This window comes from Hirundo rustica, chromosome 15 (genome assembly GCF_015227805.2).
Source record: "Hirundo rustica isolate bHirRus1 chromosome 15, bHirRus1.pri.v3, whole genome shotgun sequence".
NCBI lineage: Eukaryota > Metazoa > Chordata > Aves > Passeriformes > Hirundinidae > Hirundo > Hirundo rustica.
The window spans coordinates 14,765,248-14,788,118 of record NC_053464.1 but is presented as its reverse complement, the minus strand read 5'-3'; the positions used below and the strand labels follow the sequence as shown (position 1 = coordinate 14,788,118).

Here is a 22,871-nt window from a genome sequence, read left to right as displayed (position 1 = left end):
TTTGGGGAGGTGGCTTCCCACTGGATTTATCCCCATTGGATTTATCCCATTGTATTTACACCATTGTATTTAACCTATTGCATTTACCCCACTGGATTTGTCCCACTGGATTTATCCCCATTGGATTCACCCCATTGTGTTTATCCCATTGTATTTACACCACTGTATTTAACCTATTGCATTTACCCCACTGGATTTGTCCCACTGGATTTCTCCTGTTGGATTTATTCCATTGGATTTATCCCACTGGATTTATCCAACTGGAGTTATGCCGCTGGGTTTACCCCACTGGGTTTATCCCATTGGATTTATCCCATTGGATTTACCCCATTGGATCTACCCCATTAGATTTACCCCATGGGATTTATCCCATTGGATTTACCCCATTGCATTCACCCCACTGGATTTACTCCATTTGATTTATCCCATTGAGTTTCTCCTCCTTTAAGGTCTCCCACCAACTCTGGAGGAGCAGAGATCCTTTGGGAATTGGGGGATGCTCCCAAGGGATGCCCAGCCCAAGGAATGCTCCTCTCCTCGCCACAGGGAACGGTCACATCCCGGTGTCTGCGATCCCGGTTTAATCCCCGAGGGATCAGGGCAGCAGCCGGGGATTCCTGTCCCCGACACAATTCCCATCCCCACTGATCCTCATCCTCCAGCAGCTCCGCTCCCCAGTCACGGATCCCCCCGGAAAACGAGGAGTTTTTGTGGAAAACCTCGTGTGGGCAGAGCCCGGAAGCGCAAATTAAGCGTGGAAGCTGAACAGGCCTGGAATCTGCTGCTGGTTGTTCGAAATTCCAGTCGAAAAGTAGGAATTTCAACATAAATTCTGTGATTCTACATAAAACTGTGCGCAACTGCCACCGCCTGTAAGCTTGAATTTTGTCATTTCTCAAACACACACCAAAAAAAACCCCAAATGAAAGCCCCCTCACCATGCATGGCGCTGACTTTCACTTCCTTGCCATGCAAATCCCCAGATTTCCACGTGAAAATTTTTTTTGCAATGCAAAAAAAAAAAACCAAACAAACCTAAACTGTAAGAGACTCAGTAATAAAAAGGCAGAAACCCCCAGCTCTAGAGACACCCAGACCTGCTCCAGCAGCGCTCCCAAAAAGCCGGAGCTCAGTCAGCAGACAAAAAGCAGGACAGTGCAAATCCTCACAGAAAATAGATGGAATTGAGGAGAAAAAGCGGATTTAAAAATAACCCACAACCCCCAAATTCGGCGGCGCAGGAGAGAAGCACCAACAGAAACCGAAAATGTCCTGAGCTGGGAGGGATCATCAAATCCAGCTCCTGGCCCTGCACAGGACAATCCCAACGATCCCAATAATCCCAACGATCCCAATGATCCCACCGATCCCGCCCTGTGCTGGGAGCAATCAGCTCCACCTGAGCCTGCCAAAGCCCCGGCATCGTCCCTGACGTTAAAAACCAAACAAAACTCGCATCACTCACCGCTCCCGAGGCGCTGGGAGGGAGCTGGAGGGGAAACCGGGCTGAAAAGAGCTGTCAGGAAATCCTCCCTCCCAAAAGGATCGGGAAGGACAGGCAGGGAGCCGGGAAGAGAAGGCCCCGGGATGCCCTCAGGTATTCCGTGCGCAGCTCCTGGGATGCACAAAGGGCTCCTTCTTCCGAGGGGAGAGGGAGCCGTGCAGAACATTCACCATGGCTAATTAATTTCGGCCCCTCAATTACCGGGGGGATCTCGTGACACGGATTTATTTGTAACCTCTTTTTTTTTCCCCCCCCCTCCCTTTTTTTTTTTTTTTTTTTTTAAATAAACAAAAAGCAGATAAGAAGCGTGACACCTTTGACGGCTTTACAATGGCTTTACAACGGCTTTACAACGGCTTTACAACGGCTTTCCTGCCAGCTCATCCCACGTGGAGGGGCTCGTCCTGCCTTTGGGAGCCCCACGGCTCATCCCTAATCGGATCATCCCAGTGCCAGCCGCGAGGACAGCGCACAAACCATGGAATGCTCTGCCTCGGAGGGGACCTCAAAGCCAATCCCACTCCCAGCCCCTTCCCACAGGCAGAGACGCTTCCCGCTGGAATATCCACCCAAATCCTCCAGGCAAGGGAAACGCCAAGCGGAGAACGGAGAAGCGCTAAAAATGGAATTAATTCAGATATCAAAGCAGGAAAGAAAAAAAAACTAAAAATACTGTTTTATTACAAAAGCTTTGCTGCCTCGGTCGCTGAGTTCGGGCAGGAGATGCCCAGAGTTCCTGGACAAAAACCACAGGAACAAACAGCGCTGTGGGTTGTTTGTTTTGTTTGTTTTTTTTTAAAAAAAAAGACTGGAAAGGGAAAAGCTGGTTTTTTTCTACGCCCCAACGCAGATTTCCACATGAAAATAATCCCCCAAACCCACCACGGCCAGAGCTGCTGCCACCGTGCCCACGGGGAGCTTCCCACCGGAGCAGAACTGCCCGGAAATGTGACGGCACCCCGACAGCTTTGGGGTGAAGCCCTTGGGGGAGAACCCGAGCTGCTCCCTCCTCCTCCTCCTCCTCCTCCTCCTCGTGCCCCTGCAAAGGACACGGAGCAGCCACGGGAATAACGGGGACATTCTTCCACCCACCCCGAGCCTCCCACAGGAACGGCCCCGCTCTAATTTAAAGGAACAAAGGACATTCCCTGAGCGCCCCGGGGGCTGGGAATAAACCCTGGAGCCGAGGGTTTGTGTCCACAGCTTTAACATCCACGGGGGAATTCCAAGGGCTGGTGGCTAAAAGAGCAGGACCAGCCACGCTGGACAATCCCAAATTCAGGCTTTGCCAGCTGCCAGAGCACAGCCCGCTCCTCACAAAACGATTCCAGCAGCTCCTTCCAAGGAGAAGACCGACACGAAGCCTCCAAAGAAACCGAGAGGCAGCCAGCTCTGCACAAATCCCTGGTTTAGCTCGGCAAAAGCCAGCAGAGGCTTTTCCCTGTTCCAGAGGGAGGGTTTGGGATGCTCCAGCGCTGCGGGAAGCACGGGAGGCTCTCCCAGAGACAGCCTAAGGCAGGGGCTCTCCAGGAGCAGCCGGATCTCTGGGATCTGGTCCCACCCAGGAGGAGCTCCTGAAGGCTCCGACGGCACCAATGCCTTCCCAGCTTTCTCTCCCTCATGGACACACCGTGCCAAAGCCACGAGAGCTGAAATTCCCGGCTCCTCCAGCATCCTCCTCCTCCCACATCAACGTCCCTGCCCCGCCACGCTTCCAGCGGCATCAGATCCGTGGCACCTCAGCATTCCCGGGGTTTCATCCCCTCCAAGCCCTGCTCCCCTCCCACCTGTGCCAGGTTTTCCCCCTCCAGCAGCACAGATTTGGGTTCAACCCCACGATCCCGAGGTTTTGCACACCGACATCCATAAAAATCCTGTCCTGGACTGTCACAGCTCCCGCACTGTGGAAGGGTTTATGACACCGGAGCTGCTGATGGAATTCCTGCCGCTGGAAAAGTGGGAACACCCCAACGCCACCGCGGAGCAGAGCGAACGCTCAGCCACAGAGCGCCTCGGAATTCCTTTCCCTCCATAAAGATCAGCCTCGGATCCCTATGGAATGAGCAGATCCCGCTGCAGGCCTGACCCGGAATCTGGGGAGAGCAGCGACTCCTGATGTTTTCGGGCTCTCCAAAGGCTGCTTCAAATGGGAAACGGAAAAGGAGAGGCCTCTCCTGCCACACAACCCAACGTAAAGCACATTTCTGGGCCAACTTCAAAAGTTTAAACCATCCCCAAAACTCGGGCGCGGAATAACTTCAATTTGGCAAAACATCAGCCGTGCTGGGAACCCCAAATCCAGCCAGAGGAATGCCGGGCCTGGGAGGGAGGGTTCAGGAGGAGATAAAGTATTAAATTTCTGCTAAATCAATAAAATCGAATTTCCAGCTCGGAGGGAAGGGAATGAAAAAGGCCGACGTGGAATTGCTGGGTGAAATTTGTGTCTCGTTTGCTCGGGAGGGACATTTTGGGGTTTTATCAAAACCAGCTGCTGTCACAGCCACACATCCGTGGTCCTGGAACACGGATGTGATTTATCCCGTGAAATCTGTGAACGAAACAAGACAAAGCTCTCAATATCTTCTACAATAAATTCTTTCAGCAGGTAAAGCAAACTCCTGGAGCAAGTTTTCCTAATGGGTTACAATGACAAAAGTCAGGAACCCAAGAGCTCCGGGTGGTTTTCAATTTTTAAATGGCTTGGGGCTCCCCAAAGCCATAAAACCATTAAAAAAGTGGAATATTAATTGATGAGTTAATTACTGCCCACTGACACCTGTAACTCTGACACACCCACGGCATGCTCAGGACCGGGATGAAGAAAATTCCCAGCAAGGAATTTTTCCCAAGATGCTTTTAGGAGAGAAAATATTGGCTAAAAGTCAAATATTTGGATACAAATCCAATATTCCCACGGTCTGGCACCTTCCCAGCACAAACTCATGGCCACATCAGGCACTGTGGAAACTCCTGGTCCCACATCCAAACCCAGCTCCTGGGATTTGACCGTCCTCATTCCCCTTTCCCAAGCCGTGGGACAAAGTGCAGGACAGGAGGCCAAGGTCTGGCATCACCTGGGGCTCAAATCTGCCAGCTGGAAAAGTGGGAGGAAAGCGGGACTTGGGAAGTGGCAACGAGATCCATGGATGGAGGAAGGACCAGAGCAGGAGAAGGCCGAGATCCAAAGAACTCTGTTTTTTGGGATCAAAAGCAGCTCTTCTGTCACAGCAGGAGAATCAAACTTCATCATTTCATCCCCTGTTCCAGCATAAAAATTCCTGCCTGGAATCTCCAGCAGGCCCGAAAAAAGGAGGGGGACTAAAAGTCTCCAGGGAAATACCTCAGTGTATGGATTTACAGGGGTTTGCCCTGGAAATGTCACAGCACAGCCTACAAGGGGCTCTCCTGCCACAAAACCCACAAGGACTGGCTCCATCACTGCAGGGAATGGCGCCAAAAATACAATCAAAGGCTCCTGGATGTGCCAAGCAGCTCCTGGGACAACTCAGGGAAAGGCAAACCTAAAGCTCTCCATGAGAATCTGGCTGAATGAATAAATTTGAACTAAAATCCAAAGGGATTTCCCCGTCTTGGTCACCGCGAGCTCCTCCAGGGAACTGCGGCGCAGGGAAGCAAATCCTGGAGCTGGCTTCCAGCGCTGACCAAGATCTGCTGCTCCACCAGTGGGGTTCAGTTTTGCTTTCCCTGCATCCCTCTGCCTCATGGAATTGTTAAAGTTGGGGAAGACCCCAAAGGGCGTCGAGTCCAACCATTCCCAGCACCACGGTCACCACTAAACTAAAATTCAATCTCATCCTGGGCTCACTGGAAGCTCGGCCCTGATTAACGCTGAGGCCAGAAAAACCCTTCCAGCCACGGAGAGGGAGCAGGAAGGATCTGATCCTTGGAAAACACAGATCAGTGGACTGGTGGATGGGAGGAGGAGAAGTGCCGTGTTTAATACAGATATTTCCACGATCTTGGCCAGGGCAGCAAGTCCCAATCCCTGTTTTCCGTGTAAATTGGTCAAGAGGGAAAAGCCTCTGGAGAGAGCTTGGAGGAGCCAAAGCTTTTCCCCCGGAATGGGGAATGACAGCAGGGTTAGTAAGAAGTTTTATTTCTTTGTCTTGAGCTTATTTGGAGGCAGATTAGAAAACTTGGCTATAAAATTCCGTAACTAGAAATCCCAGGAAGTGGAAAAAATGGGTCTGAAAATAGGAATACTCCTAAGGCTGGGAAGAGAAATCAACGGCTCATATCTGACTCTGCGTGGGGATTTCAGAGCTTCAAAACAAATAAAAAATAAAATGGACAAATTAAAAACAAAAACTCAAAAACAAACAAACAAAAAACCAAAAAAAAACCCAAACCAAAAAAACCCGCAACGACATAAAAAGCCAAAAAACAAACACAAAAAAACCAAACAAAAAAAAACCCAAAACAAAAAAAAACCAAAACAAAAAAGAAAAAAACCACCCCAAAACAAACAAAAAACCAAAAAAAAATTCAAACAAAAAACCCCCAAAACCAAAAACAAACAAACAAACAAAACACAAAAAAACCCCCACACCCAAACAAACAAAAAAAAAAACCACCCCAAAAAAACTCCAAACCCCCAAACCAATAAAAAACTAGGAAAGGGTGCCCTGTTTTAAACTGGTGGGAAAAGGCTCCCTCCTGCTTTTTCCTGCTCTAATGTGAATTTTATTCCCAAAGTGGCTGTGGTTTTTTTTGTTGCAGCACAGACGACATCGTGCAGGAGACGACTGGACTGTTCCACACAGTTTTACCGACCTGGGGAGTTTTTTTCTTTTTAGGCTTGAAAGAGCTAACCCACCCCGAGTTCCCCTCCCAGCTCTTCTGGAGAACGCATTCCAAAAATGATAAGCAAATTATCTGACGTTATATCTAATTACAGAAGCTCCTAATTACACGTGCCCGCTCGGAGGCAGCGGGGCGAGCGCTGCGCTTCCCAGAACAGCAATTCCTGCAGTGCACAGTAAATCAGCTTCTGCTTGCCACTGATTTGAAACTTTAACCTATAAATTAAATTAATAAGAGACAAAGGCTTCTTTTGTGCCTTCGCAAGCCTGTAGGATTTGAGAAATAATAGGACTGGAAAGTGATTTATATTCCGAGATTAAAGGTCAGTTTGGCGCACACGACTTTGGAGCAAAAACACCACGGAGGAGGCCTCAAAATTAACTCATTCCTGCACCCCCCCCAACCCTGGATCCCTCTTTTTCCAGAGCTACGAGGGCTTGCTGCGAGCAGAGGATGGAAAAAAACCCTGGAGAAATACCTGGAATTCTTCCTGATCTGTGGGAAGGTGGGAAATGTGCCTGGGAATCGGCTCAGGCCATCGGCTCCCGATCACCGACCTGACACAACCTGGGAGCTGCAATTCCATGCAATGCACGTCCGACGTGGAGAGCCCAAAAACGCAGGGAATTGCATGGAGACAGCAGGAATCGCCTGGAAACCGGAGCTGTGCAAATAAAGGGAAGAGCTCTGCTGCTTCTAAGGCTCTTCTCCTGGCCAGGCCCTGTTTTATTTCTGGGGGGAACAAAAATCCCAGCTGAGCTTAAAACCTCTGGTGCGTGATAAAAAAAATGTTATTTTAAATTATTTAATGTGGGATGGTTTGGGCTGGAAGGGGCCTTAAACTCATCCAGTTCCAACCCAAACACCTTCCACTGTCCCAGGCCGCTCCAAGCCCCATCCAGCCTGGCCTCGGACATTTTCAGGGATGGGGCAGAGCCACGGATTCTCTGGGAATCTGTGCCAGGAATGTTACCCAGAGAAATGGGATTGGTCATTTATTCGCAAAAGAAAATCCCAAAAAGAGACTGGAGGAGGAGGAGGGATGTGCATCCCTGTCCATCACTGGGAATGCAGCTCCTCCAGCAGAACTGAGGCAAGGGAGCTGGACAGAGGGAAAATTCCCTACAAACACTGAGAAAAGTGGGAATGGAGGGGAAAAACTACTCTCCTTACACTGCACCTGCTAAGGAGAAGACCAGGAAAGAATTGTTTAATGTGCCAGGAAGGATGAGAGGAAATTACTCTACTCATGGCCAGGGGGATTAGTTGTGACCACTGGGAGAATCCAGAGGTGGATACATCGGGATCAGGGCTCTGGGCGAGGTCTGGAAACCCCAAAGCCTCAAACTGGAGGATGAGGACCAAGACACCTTTGTAGAATTCCCAGAGAAGCTGTTCCTGGATCCCTGGGAGTGTCCAGGGCCAGGCTGGAGCACCCTGGGATGATGGAAGGGGTTTGGAACTGGAGGTGCTTTAAGGTCCCCTCCAACCCAAACCATTCCATGTTACTTCTAGAGACTGGGAAAAGCTCTTCTGCCTCTTCCCCCTCCCACCTCCGCCTTCCAGAAAGCATCAGAATTCGTCACCTTCCTTCTCCCTGCGCATTTCTTGAGACGCCCCATCAACAGGATCCCAAATCCGTAATTTAAATAATCACCGGAGCCTTGCCTGTGTTATCTTCCAGGCTGCCAAACCTCCCGGGCCCTGCACGTTCTGGGAGCGCTGCATTATTCCCCACAGCCCTGGGGGGGCATGAGGATGTGATGGGATCCAACGTTCCTGCCCCTGGAAGAGCTCGAGGAGGGCAAGAGCCACGTGCAGGGAGAGCCAGGGGAGTTGTGAGGATTCCTCCGCTCAGGATTGGAAAGGGCCAAAGGCGAGGGGCGGAGGAGGAAAAGGGAGTATTTAAGGGAAGCGAGGAGGGTCCTGGGTGGTCCGCAAACGAGTTGGGAACAGTGGGAGAGCGCGAGGAAGAGATGAAACCCAATAGGTGCACAGGAAGCTTCCACCGGGCTTAAAACAAATCCGTAAGAAAAACAGCCAAGAATCCGGGAAGAGGAATTGTGTTACGGCTGGAAAGGGGATTGGCATACTCCCAGCGCGGGGGGACTGACAGCTCCGCTGCTGAGCCCAAACCCTCGCCCCACAGAGGTTCCCCGGGGGGGGAAACATCCAGGAAACCTGCACTGGCTCATCCCGCTTTGGTTTGGGATCGCTGGGAATCACGGAGGCGCCGGAGGGGGACAGCGGGGACAGGTGCCACCCACCCGCTGGGGTGGCAAAGGGGGAAGCCCGGGAGGTGTGGGGGCGTTTTTTTGAGTAAACACAGAGAGTTTGGGTGAAGAATCACGGAGAGAAAAGCGGATCTGAGCCGCGGCAAAGGGAGGAATGAAATCCTGCCCCAATCCCAGTGCTCCGCTGCCCGTGGAAGCCATGTCTGGGAGGGATTATCGCTGGAATTCAGAATTTACATGGAATTCTGGGGTGGTTTGGGTTGGAAGGGACCTTAAAGCTCATCCAGTGTCACCTCTGGCACGGCAGGGACATCTTTCACTGTCTCAGGCTGCTCCAGCCTGGCCTTGGACACTTCCAGGGATCCAGGAACAGCTTCTCTGGGAATTCCATCCCAGCCCCTCACCGCCAGGAATTCCTTCCCAATATCCCACCCATCCCTCCCCTCTGGCAGTGGGAAGCCATTCCCTGTGTCCTGGCACTCCAGAGCCTGGTAGAAGTTCCTCCATGATTCTCCTTTGGGAATTCTCTCCCTCAGCCCCTCCCCACATCCAATTCCCTCAGCTTCCCGAACCCAAGGAAGCTGCGGCTGCTTGCTGAGGCTGACTTGGCAGCTCCACCTTTAACTTTGATCCTTCTCTGACCAGACACTCCTGCCCTCTCCTCCCAAATTCCCTGCTCCTGGTGCCCCTGGACACAGAACTGGTGCTGGTTTTGGGGTGTTGGGGCTCCAATTCCCACCCGCGCTCCGGGAACACGAGGCAGGCTCCTGCTCCAGCCCTGACTGACAGCCAAGCCCTGCTCCCACCACTGCCTGCCTCTGGAAAGCTGCTTCCCTGCCTGCTCTGCTTGGAATAAAACATCTCCCCACCCCGTCCCTGCATAAATCTGCTTTGTTCTGCCTCCGGCCCGGCGTTGTTAATCACCCTCGCTCCTCCGGCACATCCTCGGAGGGCACAAGCCCTGGAATTCCTTCCCACTTTTTAAACCCGGCCCGAGTGGGCATCGCTGTCAGTCTTTCTCATTCCGTCTCCCGGGACTGCAGCTCCACCAGGACGGTTACACTTCTGGGAGCTGGCTGCTCCCGGAGCTCAGCCCTCACCTTCCCAAGCGCCGCTCGTCTGCGGCGCTTCCAAATCCCGGGAAAGCAGGACTGCGTTCAGCTGGAAGTGATATCCCTGAACCTCTGCCAGCAAACCCGACCCGTGCAGACCCAGCACGGCAGATCCTCCACGCCAAGCCCAGACCCCGCTTTTAGAGCGTTTGCTCCCTTCTTCTTTTTGAGGCGTTGGGCGCCTTCAGAACAGCAGGGCCAACCCAGCCTTGGGAATAACGAACCTTTCCAGCAAACTGCATCCAAAGATCCCTTGAATCCCTGGCAGAGACCTGGGATTCATCCTTAAAAGCTGTCTGAGATGGAGCTCTTCTTGCAGAGCCCCATACGAAGTCCAGATCCAGCCTGAGGAGCTGCTGACATTTATCTGCCAATATCATCGCTCCAGGCACTTACCCTATGGTGGATCTCGTCATTTCCTTGATCCCGAGCCAGCTCAGCCCTTGGAACTCCCCAAAACCCAGCAGAGAGCCCCAAATCCTCAGCTCCCAACCCCCTCCCCCGGAGCAGCCCTTCGAGACACGGGAATAAATACAAATGGTCCTGTAATTCTGCAAAGGTCACTTCTCAAAACTCCTGACCAAATGGCAAGGAAAAAAAAAACCCAAAAAAGCAGCTGAGCGCGTTCCTCCTCTGGTCTCAGTCTCCTTGGCTCAAGGAGCAGCTTGCTTTTGCAGCAGGGGATGAAAATAAACTGCATTTACAGCCCTCCGTGGGCAGAACTCTGCTCCCTCCTCCGTGCTCTCCTTACCCAGCACTCACCAGCGGCAGCTCTGGCTCCTGCACAGGGCTGTCCCATGAGGGATGGAGCACAGCTCATCTCCCCGCTGTTTTCATGGAATCACAGCTTCCAGTGCGTGAATTTTCCTGTTCCAAGCCCCAAACGTCCGTTCTCAGAAGTGGCCCTGAGCTCACAGCCCCGAGCCCTGCAGGCTGCTGGATCTCCACAAACCTCTCAGACCATTTCCGGGGAAATCTGGAGAATCTCCCCACGTCGAGGCTGCATCTGGTGCCAGACTCGGACACAGCCCCGAGCTGGAACCGGCAAAATCCGCCAGCAAAACCCTCCAAGCTCACAGCCCGCACGAAGGAAGGAGCACAGACACAAATTATTCTGCATCCAATTAAATTTGGGAAGGAATCCTTCCCCTGTGAGGGTGGTGAGGGCCTGGCGCGGGTCCAAGGACCGTAAGCTTCGGATGCTCCATAAATATTTTATAACATAATTATTAACGTTACCAACAAAAAGATGCCCAAAACTATTTGCATGGCGGCTTCCTTTAATAATTACTGTTTTCTGTTTAATTCAGCACCACTTCCCTCGCCTGCATTTGCAACTTCAGAATTTTCAGCACGAAATCCGAGCACCTGCTTCCCTGCTAGGAACATTTTTCCCTTCCAGCCATGCAAAGTGTTGGAACAAAGCCCACCCTGAGCCATCCGGGCTCATAAAAGCAGCTCATTTTCTGATTCATCCCAACAGATTGCTAAATATTATTTACTTTTTGTTTCATAATGGCTCGGAAAAAAGCTGGATGAAAAGCTTAACGAGCTCTAATCCAGGGGAGAGGAGGGAGAAAAGGAATGAAGAGGCAGTTAAGGAGCAGTTTGAGCTTCCTTATCGCCCTTATCAGCGCAGCTATCAGTCAGCAAGGCCTAATTAGGCACAAAAGCCATTGTGCTCCCTTCCAGAGGTTCTCCAGGAACCGGGGCGCTGCGGCTGGAGCACTGACTGACGGCCTCAGCTTGGGAAAAGCGCTTCCACCGTAATTAGGGACAATTTGTCCCCGTCAGGAGCGGCCCCGCCGGCTGTGCGGGGACAGAGAGCAGCTTTTCTCAGCAGCAGAGATGCTTTGGGAGCTGAAATGGGGCTGGGATGAAGCGGAGGTTGGGTCAGTGACATGCCCCAGGCTTTGCTGCTCTGCGGTGACCAACCCGCCCCGAGCTCCTCCAGGGAACTGCGGCGCAGGGAAGCAAATCCTGGAGCTGGCTTCCAGCGCTGACCAAGATCTGCTGCCCCACCAGTGGGGTTTAGTTTTGCTTCCCTGCACCCCTCTGCCTCACGGAATTGTTAAAGTCGGGGAAGACCCCAAAGGGCGTCGAGTCCAACCATTCCCAGCACCACGGTCACCACCAAACCACGTCCAAAAGTGCCACTTCCACACGTTTTAACACTTCCAGGCACTCCACCACTGGGCAGCCCCTTCCAACGCCTGAACGAGCTTTTAGGGAAGGGATTTTCCCCAATATCCAATCCAAACCTCCTCTGGAGCAGTTTGAGGCCGTTCCCTCTCCTCCTGTCCCTGTTCCCTGGGAGCAGAGCCCGACATCCCCGGCTGTCCCCTCCTGTCAGGGACTTGTGCAGATCCAAAAATTTCCCCCTGATGCCCATTTTCTCCAGGCTGAGCCCCTTCCCCAGCTCCCTCAGCCTCTCCTGGTGCTCCTCTCCCCTCCCTGGACACGCTCCAGCCCCTCCCTGTCCCTCCTTTGCTCGGTCACTGAGGAGGAACCCAGGGCTGTGTCCGGCAGCTCCGGCGTGGATTCGGTGCCCAGCGGGGCTCCTGCCCCAGCAGCTGCTCCCACAGCTGTTCCCACCAGTTGGTGGCTGAATTTTCCAAGATCTCTGTCTGGAATTAACAAAGCAGCGACAGCAGCAGCAGCAGCAGCAGCGGCGCTTTGGCAGCCGTGAGGAAAAATGCATCACTGGATTGAATCCCACCCGCAGCACTGACACCACGGAGGACCCGACCATTCCAAAATCCCTTTGGTTATCGGAACTGCTCGGCCAGAACCTCTACCAGCATCCAAAGGCTCCTGCTGGAGTGCCTGGGCCCTGAAATGTCCATGTCCTGGGGCTCTGAAATGTCCATGCCCTGGGATCTGAAATGTCCACGTCCTGGGATCTGAAATGTCCATGCCCTGGGATCTGAAATGTCCATGCCCTGGGATCTGAAATGTCCAAATCTTGGGGTCTGAAATGTCCAAATCCTGGGCTCTAAAATGCCCATGTCCTGGGGCTCTGAAATATCCAAATCCTGGGATCTGAAATGTCCACGTCCTGGGATCTGAAATGTCCACGTCCTGGGATCTGAAATGTCCACGTCCTGGGATCTGAAATGTCCAAATCCTGGGATCTGAAATGTCCATGTCCTGGGGGCCTGAAATGTCCAAATCCTGGGGCTCTGAAACGTCCACGTCCTGGGATCTGAAATGTCCATGTCCTGGGGTTGTGAAATGTCCACGTCCTGCCCGTGACAGGAGATCTGGGCAGAGGGAGCTCCGCAGGGCGGGAGCTGCTGGGATTTTCCAGCCTGGCTCCTGCCCGAGGGGATTTGCTCCATTTGGAGCAAGTTGGGATGTTCCCGTGCCAGCCAGGCTGCGCTCCCAGACAAAGCCTGGAACAAGGGAATGGAGAGGCCCTGGAGTGAAGGAGGTGCTCCCCCATCCCCATCCCAACCCTGGCTCAGAGCTGGTGCCTCCTAAGAGGGCTCGGGAAGCTGCTCCAGCCCACCTGGGCGATGTCCTGCGAGCTCCAGGAACGGCCTGGAGCGGCTCCCAACCTCCCAAGGCAGAGTGTCCCAGAGTGGGATGGAGCTGTGGGGCCCTGGGAATGGTCCCTCTGGAGCAGGCAGGGACAGGGGGACACGCTCAGCCACGTCCCCCCTCGCACGGGCAGGGATCCGAGGCTGCCTCTGCCCCCCCTGGCAGCTGGGATGTCCCTGGCACTGTGGGATCCATGCCAGGGGCTCCAGGGGAAGCACAATTCCAGCTCCAGCCTGCAATCCTCGCTCACGGATTTGTCGAGCCTGGCGTCCAGGGCAGATAAATCTGAGTAATCCTGATGCCAAACAGACCTGAGACCCCGAGCAGCTTCTCTCTGCAGCAGCTGCACCAGGAACAGGTTCCACCGAGGGAAAACTCCCTTCTTCCTGGGATTTCCTGCAGGGCAAAGAGCCCTCTGACCACACTGAAACAACATCAACACCGGAAAGGGATGAATAAACCCACGGATGGCAGATTCCAGCACTTCTGGCAGGTGCCATGCAGGTGTGTGGTGGAGTGGACACGTGGAGCTCCGGGGAGGAATCCCCACAGGGATTGGGACGCTCCAGGTGCAAACCCTGCGCTCACCTTGGGGCCTCGGCCTGGAGAGCACAGAAATCCATGGAGAAGGAGCTGAAATTCCCTCTCTGTGCTGCCTTGCCAAGCTGGGATTAGAGTTTGGGGCTCCTGGCACCCAGAGCCACCGTTAATCCACCAACCCAGGTGCCAAAGCTGTGCCTGGCGCTGCAGCAATGTCTTCTCCACCTCCAGCAGAGACTGAACTCCCTCCCACCAATTTCCTGGAGCCCATCTCCTCCTGAGGGACCCCAGAGGGTCAGGCTGGTAGGAAAATCCCTCTCCTGTGCCAACCACACCGTTCCCCTCTCCAAACGACACAGAGAGCCCCAGCAAGGCTGGGAGGAAGGCTCTGCACAGCAGAAGGGAAAAGGGGAAGGGGAAAACGACCCATTTAACCAAAACAGCACTGGACTATTCCATCCACGATTCCTGACATAAGTGGAAATGTTCTTTTCCATGAGCTGCAGGTCCTACTCCAAATAAACAGTCCAGGCAGGGATGGAGGCCACGTGTTCCCATTAATTCTCTTGGCACAGGAGCCCATGTAGATCTTGGATGCAGCCCGTGCTGGAGCAGGACAGCTGGGGTGGCCAGCACACATCCCAGCACAACCCACCTGGCCCAAATCCATCCCTGACCCGCTCCAATCCCCGCTTTTATCATCCTAATTATGAGCAGATTCCCATCTCCCTCCCTCCCTGCCAGAGGTCCTTCAGCTGCCCCCTTTTCCCCCTCCCTCTGGCTGAAATCAGCAGGTGAGGGCCAGCCTTCAGGTGTTTTTGTTCCATTATTGCTGATGGACAAAGTTTGGCCTCTCTCCTTTCCTTTTCCCCGCAGCCTCTTTTTGTGGGGATTAAAATAATTGATATTGATAACGAGATCTGCCCCCTGCCCCTGCTCCCAATTACTTGCACAGGCTGGGGATCCTGCCTTATGGATCTGACAGGAATGGTCTCAATTATCCCTCTGGGCTCCAGGAACGATGCTGGGATTGATTTGGGAGAGCTGGGATCACTGGGGCTGATTGTTGTGGGCTGGGGTCAGCTCGGAGCTGGATTTTCCCCGAGTGCTGCCAGGTGCCTGGAAAAGTGGAGGATTTACTGCAGCCACCCCCGTGCTCAGGATGAGGAAGGACAGCAACGAAGGGGCTTTTCATCCCAAGTTTTGCTCGGGATGAAGTAGGATCCTTGGGGTTTTGGAGAGCCAAGGGAGCGGCAGCTTCTGGACAGGTCCAGCCCCACACCGAGGGGGGAAACCCCTGGGAAAGTAACTGGGAGCGACACAGAAAAGGAGATTTAAGGCTGAGAAGGCAAACAGAGCTTTCTGGACCTGCAAAATCTCATTTCATAAAGTCAGGGGATTGCTCAAGTTGGGAAAGCCCTCGAAGATCGCCAACAACAGCGATGCCAACCGCGCTCATCACCCACCGCGTCCTCAGGCGCCACATCCACGGATTTGGATCACCTCCAGGGATGGGGACTCCACCCCTGCCCTGGGCAGCCCTTCCAAAGCCTGAACACCCTTTAAAGGAAGGGATTCTCCCAAATATCCAATCTAAACTTTCCCTGAGGCCGTTCCCTCTGCTCCTGTCCCTGTTCCCTGGGAGCAGATCCCAAATCCCCCGCGGCTGTCCCCTCCTGTCAGGGACAGAAATTCCTCCTGATCCCCATTTTCTCCAGGCTCAGCCCCTTTCCCAGCTCCCTCAGGAATTCTCCAGCTCCTTCCCAGCTCCCTTCCCTTCCCTGGACATGCTCCAGCCCCTCCATATCCCTCTTGTCATGAGAGGAAAATCAAAAAGCAGGAGAAAATGTGAGGGGAAAAGAGAAGGAAGTTTGGGGAGGGCTCTGCTGCAGAGCTTTCCCTGTCAGGGACTTGTGCAGAGCCAGAAATTCCTCCTGATCCCTGTTTTCTCCAGGCTGAGCCCCTTCCACAGCCCCCCCTCATCAGATTTGTGCTCCCAAATATTCGACGGCCACAGATTTCAGAGACATCACAACACCCTGGGCCACCTGCAGTGCCTGCGAGGTCAGTCCAGGGAAGGGAATATTCCTCCAGCACCATCCCCATCTCCAACCCAGAGCTCCGCACCCTGGGAACGTCGCTGGATGCAGCATTTCCCTTTCTCCCACCATTTCTGTATAACTCAAACACCAAAACAGAGGTGAGGGGACAAAGGGGAGCCGAGTTTGCCTCCGTAAGCAGAGAGGAGACGAACCCAGAGGCAGCAAAACCACCCCCGATTTATGATTGGAACGCAACACAATCACTGCAACAGCTGCCAAAAAGATAAACCCACGGAGTCCTGCGCTGCCAAGGATCTGCTCTGCACGCTGGAGAGCGCAGGGATGCTCTGCCCCTGTCCAGTGACCACTTCTGGGGAGTGCAAGAAGGAACAACACCACGAAAATCTCCCTCCTGCCCCTGCCCCGCCGCAGATTTACGGTGGAAGTTCTCAGTGAGGCTCAGGTTTGCTCCCAGATCCACGATGGGGAGGGGAGCAAAGGAGAGAAATCCGTGTTTTAGGACTGTGGTTGGGAAAAACAGCATCACCCAGCTGGCACGTGGACACGGCCTGACTGCCAGAGGCTGGGATAAAGAGGGAAAACGTGGAGAGCAGCCTGGCAGGAGAGGAAAGGCCGGGGGAAATTGTTTCCCAAAAGAAAAGCAGAGGAGAGAAATGTGGGTTTGTGCGCACATCACTCACCTCGTAGTGATAATCCATGCAAGTCAACTCCCTCCAGCAGCGATCTCCTCGGATTTTAATCAGCCCCTGGGGGGAAAAGGGAAAAAATACGGTCAGAAATATTTTATTTGACTTTGTTTTGTGTCTCGAGGTGCCAAGTTCTGTGGTTAAACTGCAGAGGCTGAATGAGACCCACGGCACACCCAGAGCCCGGGTCCAGTCGCTGTTCCCAAGGGAACATAATGGATCTGACTCATTCCATTGCCTGGTTACTGAAAATCTGACAGAAATCCTTGTGGAACATGCCAAACTCCCCTTCCAGGAAGAAACCCCAGCCACACCTGAGCCTTTGCTCAGGTCTGAGCAGCCCAGGGCTCCAGGCACCGCTTCCAGCCTCCCCGGGAAGCAGCGACAGGAAAAAAAACAGGCTCTGTCCCTGGGATACAGACAAAACCCAGCAAGATTCGGGATTTTAACACCCAAAACCCAACCAGTTCCACCTCTGCTGCCTAGGGAAGAGGGAACAGCGTCACAGAGCTGGGATGGGGACACGGAGCTGGGATGGGGACACGGAGCAGGGATGGGGACACGGAGCAGGGATGGGGACACGGAGCAGGAATGGGGACATGGAGCCGGGATGGGGACACGGAGCTGGGATGGGGACACGGAGCAGGAATGGGGACATGGAGCTGGAATGGGGACATGGAGCAGGGATGGGAACACGGAGCAGGGATGGGGACATGGAGCTGGAATGGGGACACGGAGCCGGGATGGGGACACGGAGCTGGGATAGGGACACGGAGCCAGGGATGGGGACACGGAGCAGGGATGGGGACACGGAGCAGGGATAGGGACACGGAGCCAGATGGGGACATGGAGCCAGATGGGGACATGGAGCTGGGGATGGGGACACGGAGCAGGGATGGGGACACAGAGCAGGGATGGGGACACGGAGCAGGGATGGGGACACGGATCTGCACATGGAGAGACGCAATTAAAATAATTAGAGAAAGAAAAGAGGGGCAGGGGAAGGAAGCTGCCAGCCCCAAACACAGGTGGCCGCAGCGCTGACAGCTCTGCCCCACCTCAGGTCAGAGGCTGCAGCAGCAGGTACCGCCCGCCCCGGGAATTCACAACAACGACAGGGGACATTTCCAAATCACTGCGTCCACTCCGGGGCTGGCAGCAATGCCGGGATTGAATTTCTTTGCCTGGGAGATGAAGAGCAGAAAGGAATCAGTCGGCCAGAGCAGGAAAGACACCTGGGCAGGGATGGGCTGGAGCAGGAAGCCGAGCAATCAAGGCCGGCTTTGATGTCCGGGAGAGGTCCCTGATTAGGATCACAATATCCCAAATTGAGGAAAGCTTCGCTAGTCAAAAGGTTGGAGCGGCTCTGTCATCTGCATACAATTAGGGGGCATTTGCCTGCCTCTGACATTGCCCTGATTGTCACGGTCCTGCCTTCCCCAGGAGAAAAACCCTGGGAGTTTCTGGGAGTTTTGGGAAGGTCCCATGGCCGCTCCAGCAGGAGCATCCTGAGGCTTCCTGACATTCGCAGCAGGGAAGGGAGCACTGCTAAAACCTGAGCTCGGAGGAGGAGACCCCAGCGTTTATGGATTCCATCTGAATTCCCAGGATTGGAACAGGTTGGAAGGGACCACAGTGGCTCCACTGCTCTGACCTCCCTGCTCACGCCGAAACAAATCTTCACCTGCAGCTTTAAATAAAGTTTAACACGTTCGGAGCTCAAAAGAAATTCAAAATTCCAATCAAAGGCCCTCCAAAACCGCCCAGAGCTCGGCAATACCCAGGAATATCCAGTTCCCGGGGCTGTCTGTCTGTCTGTCTGTCTGTCTGACAGCTGAGAGCACAGAGTTTATGAACTCCTGCCTGGCAGAAGAAGGGACGCAAGGTGACCTCACCCAGGATTTCTGGGAGGGCAAAGCAGTTTTATCTCCAGGGATTTACCCAGGAGAGCAGGGACAAGACACCCTCACTGTCAACAGCCACTCCATCCTCCCCTCCAAGCCGCCCTCCCAGCTTTTCTAAAATTACAGGATCCGGCGATAGCATCTCCCAGGATGCGCTGCAGCTCCAGCCCTGGCAGGGCCAGGACGCGCTGAGGAAGCTCTGGAGGAATGCTGGAATATTAAAACAGGACAGTTATCTTGATGACCTTCCCTCCTCCCTTCCCCGGGCTGTTATCAAGCTCTGTTATTCAGCAGGGATAATTAAAACTCCAATTAAAACATGGATCGGGGTGGTGGCAGTGGGGGGGAAAAGCAGCGCTCCCAAAATCCCGATTTTCTCTGCAATGACTCACTCAGGCAGTTCATCCCTTTTTGTTTACTAGAAAGCTTTCAGACAGGAAAGTCTTCACATCAAAGATTTTAGATTTTTTTTTAAAACGTTTCGCAGCATAAAAAACTCCCACTCTCATCATTAGGGGGTTTCAAGTCAGCTTCACCCCGAGCCGGCTTCGAGGCCGCTTCACTCCCACACTGGCACCTGAGTCTTCCAGTTTTCCCAAGGATTTGGACCAGGGAATGAGAGCAAAACGTGCACAGAACATCTCCATGCTCTAAAGCAGGAAAGGAGAAGGAAGAATCCCAGAAACCCTGGGACTGCTGAGCCTGGAAAAGATCTCCGAGCACCCCACGGCAGCTCCGCGCGTCCGGGGGACTCCCGGAAATCGGGAAGTTTTTCGGGAACACAAATTAAATCCGAGCTCGAGGCGAGCAACCAGGTGGCCAAGTGAACCAGCAGAGGCCCTTTCACCTCCGTGGCCTCGCTCTGAATCCGGGGTTATTAAATTCCCAGCGCCGGGCCGGTGGCTGCGGGGACAGCGGGGTCGGGCGCTCCGGTTCCTCGGGATAATGAGCGCCCCTGGCCTGGGAAGGGGGAACTCGAGGTCCTTGTCACAGGAATTTACAGCGGGAGCAGTAGAAAATGTTGGCCCTGGATTGAATTAAGGCCCAGGATGAAATATGGGCTCAATTCCCCCTTCCCCTGCCAGGTCTGCTCCCTCCGGGGCACGGCCGAGGGGCAGGATGGAGATGCAGCACCTGCTCGGGTTCGGAAAACTCCAAACTCCAGGCTCCCCAAACGAAGGGAATTCAACCCAGCAGCGTTTCTCAAAGGCGAGGAAAATGACATTTAGGATTTTTTTTTTTTTTTTTTTTTTTCACCTAGATTTACTTCAACGGCGAAAGACAAAATTCCCCCACAGCGTCTCCCGGAATTAGGGAATAAAACATTCCCAAAGCAGAGGATGCGCTCCCTCATTTACAGGACGCCAACAAACGGGATCCAGGGGGATCCCTCAGGGATCCAGGGGGGATCCAGCCCCCACCTGAAGGGAGGGAAGAGCTCAGCTCCAGCTCCTGCCCTTTCATCTCCCCGCCCAGCTCTGCCCCTTCCAGGCTGAACTTGGGTGATTCAAAGAGGAGAAAAAAAAAATAAAATAAAATTAAAAAAAGCCGGAATAATTAAAATGTCATTCAAGCCCTAAGCCCATATGAGTCACTGTTCCAAAAAATATCTGAAAAATTCCTTCAGGAGTGGGGGATAATTATATTCCTCCCCATCTATTGATTTTTCTCCACAATGCAGATGTCAGATTTTCCACGGGTTTGGGTTTTTTTTTTTTTTTTCCTTTTTTCTCCTCTTTTTTTTTATTTTTTTTTTTTTTGTGTATTTTTTACCTGGAGTGAGTGTCAAGGAGGAACAAAGCGCTTCTTTGAGACTTTTTCAGCCCAAAATTAATTCCGAAAAAAAAAAAAAAAAATGGTACAGACAGGCCAATAGCACGGGAAGCTGAGCAAAAGCCTGGTGACTCAAGCTATGTCTGCAAAAATTCCCTATTGATCCCAGCTCCAGAGGGAAGGGTGGGGAATGGGGCACCCACGTTATAAATTTAGAGTCAATTTAAAGGCCTTTCTGTGCCTTTGGTGTATAAAAGACGGGCAGAAAACCCTCCCAAAATTCCCAGCTAAAATCTGGATTCTCATTTTGCTCCTGCTATAAATAAAGGAAGGTTTCCAGAGCAAATCTCAGCTCCGTGCACTTCCCACCTCTGCTGCCCACAGGAAAAGTGGTTTCGCCATCTCTGTGAAAGCCAAACCCTCACCAGGGCATTCTGAGACAAATTTAGACCCCAGCCCGTGGGAGAGGAAGGAGCTTCCCAAGGTGAAATCTAAAAATAAAAATCATTTAAGGATTATAGGGCAGGGCTGGAAGAGGCTCCCGGAGAACCCAAATCCCACGAATCCAACGAGACAGACTTCAGCTGAGGGCCCAAAATTCCCTCGGAGCTCCAGGACTCCAGACCCTCCACATGTCCCTCCCTGCTGATGGACCAAGGGGCAGGAAGGATGAGCTGGATCCAGGGTTTTCTGTTCTTCAGGGAATATCCCACAGGGAGCAGCAGGTGACACAGCTCCTGCCACAGCTGTGACAGCAGCAAACCAAAAACGTGGACCAGAGCTGCCCCTGACGACCCCACCAACCTCACTGCCTTCAGATTCCTGCTGCCTCCTCCATGGAAAGAGAGGAATAGCGGGATGCTCCGTCCCTGGAAGGGTTTGAGGCCAGGCTGGATGGGGCTTGGAGCAATCTGGGATGGTGGGAGGTGTCCCTGGGGCGGCACTGGATGGGCTCTGAGGTCTGTTCCACCCAAAGCGTTCCATGGAACTCACAATTCCCCGGGCAGGGAAGGACAGCTCTGTGCTCCCCAGCTGGCTCTGCCTTCCCAGCCCTCTCCAGCTCCAAGCCTGGCGCTTCCACACCCTCATGAGCGGAGCTCGGAGTCACCCGGGAGAGCTGGAGGCACCCCTGCCCGCCAGGATCCTTCCCAGCCCAAACCACTCCAGCATCCCGCCGCCATCCAGGCGAGCAAACCCCACCTGCCCGGTGCCTCCTGCACAGAGGGGCTCCGGGCTGACCCCGGGACGGATCCTGGGAGCTCGGGTGAACCTGGACATCCAGCACGGCGCCAAACCGGAGCCGCCGCCCTGCGGGATTCCCTGCCGTTGGCTTTGCCTCCTTCCATTTGCTCCCCTCCCTCCAGCACCCCCCAAAAAAGCCCCTTTGAGAAGCCACCAGCAGCATCTGGGGGCGGCGGGGGGGTGGGGGCTGCTCTGAAGGCAGCACTGGGTGAAAGGGATTCTGCAAAATCCTTGGCATCGGTGGCTCCTGCCTTTTCCAGCCACCAAGGAACAACAAGTCCCGCTGCCAAGGGCTATTACCAGACGAATGGAGCGAGATCAGAGGCACAAAGGAGGTTGCTAAGGAGTCAAGTGTGGGATCCCTGTAGAGAGGAGGAGGCTGCAGCTGGGACGGCAAAGGTCAGAACATTGCAGACATCATTTTCCAAAAATTCCCATGAAGGCCCGGCGCGGGAGCCGGGAGCCGGCCCCGCCGCGCTCGCCGAGGAATAAATGAGAAAGGCGGCGAAGAAAGCTCCCTTTCTTCCCTCCTACCCACGCTAATGTAATAAAACAAATTAGAATAATTATTCTCCGTTTCAGGGCCATAATGCCCAGGATCGGGGCGCGCCTGTCACCGAGCTGACATCTACATCCGCCGCGTTCCGCTGCTGCTCTCTCCCCCCCGGCTTTTCGCATTTCGGGATCGCCCGAATTCCAGCTTTTATTTGATCCCCTTTTACTGCAGGCATCCAGATTCTGTTTGCTTCAAAGCCTCCCTTAATTTTTTTTTTTTTGCCAGAAAGTTCATCTCCCTTCTTAGCTAATCACAGCCCCACCCTTTCCAGTAACCTTTCAAATGCCACCCACGTCCTGACACTTTTAACAGGCTCCAAGCAAAAAAAAAAAAAAAAAAAACAAGGAACACCAAGAGTTTCACACCAACCACAAGGTTCTGAAAGGATTTGCTGCAGTGGCTTAAAAGAGGTTTGGTTTTTTTGTTTTTTGACAGCGAAGAAAACAATTCAAAACCGTTTAAAAGCATATTAAACATCAAGTGATGTACAAATAATCTGGAAGGAATCGATGCTTTTTCTGTGAAAACACATCCCGGAGAAAAGATGGACAAATCCACAGGAAAAAATCGTGATAATTTAAGGGGAAAGGAATTGATTATTGTAATTCTTTCTGCGCTATTTTTTCCCCAAAAAACTGTCGCTTTAAATGATCTCTTATCCCCCTGCAAAAGGGGAAAATATCTCTTGCGCAGATTTGAAACAGCAAAGGGTTGAAATGATTTTCTAACTCTCTGCCTGCCAAAAACTGCTCCCAACTCCTGTGTTCTGCAGCCACTTCCGAGGATGCTCCTGAACAGCTCAGAGCAGCTGAGCCTGGATTTGGGAAGAGGGGGGCCACTTTGACAGAAAGGGAAATCTTGGAAGTGGGGGAAAAAAAATTTAAAAAATA

At 53.1% G+C, this 22,871-nt stretch overlaps 1 protein-coding gene across 1 annotated transcript in view; it reads right to left on the bottom strand.

Moving 5' to 3' along the window:
* Positions 1-22,871, bottom strand: part of LOC120759750 (lipase maturation factor 1) — a 142,321-nt gene that overhangs the window by 68,977 nt on the left and 50,473 nt on the right. Inside the window, exon 3 of the mRNA XM_040079337.2 lies at positions 16,501-16,566. Within this exon, the coding sequence (XP_039935271.1) occupies positions 16,501-16,566 (66 nt within the window). The remainder of the gene's footprint in view (positions 1-16,500; positions 16,567-22,871) is intronic.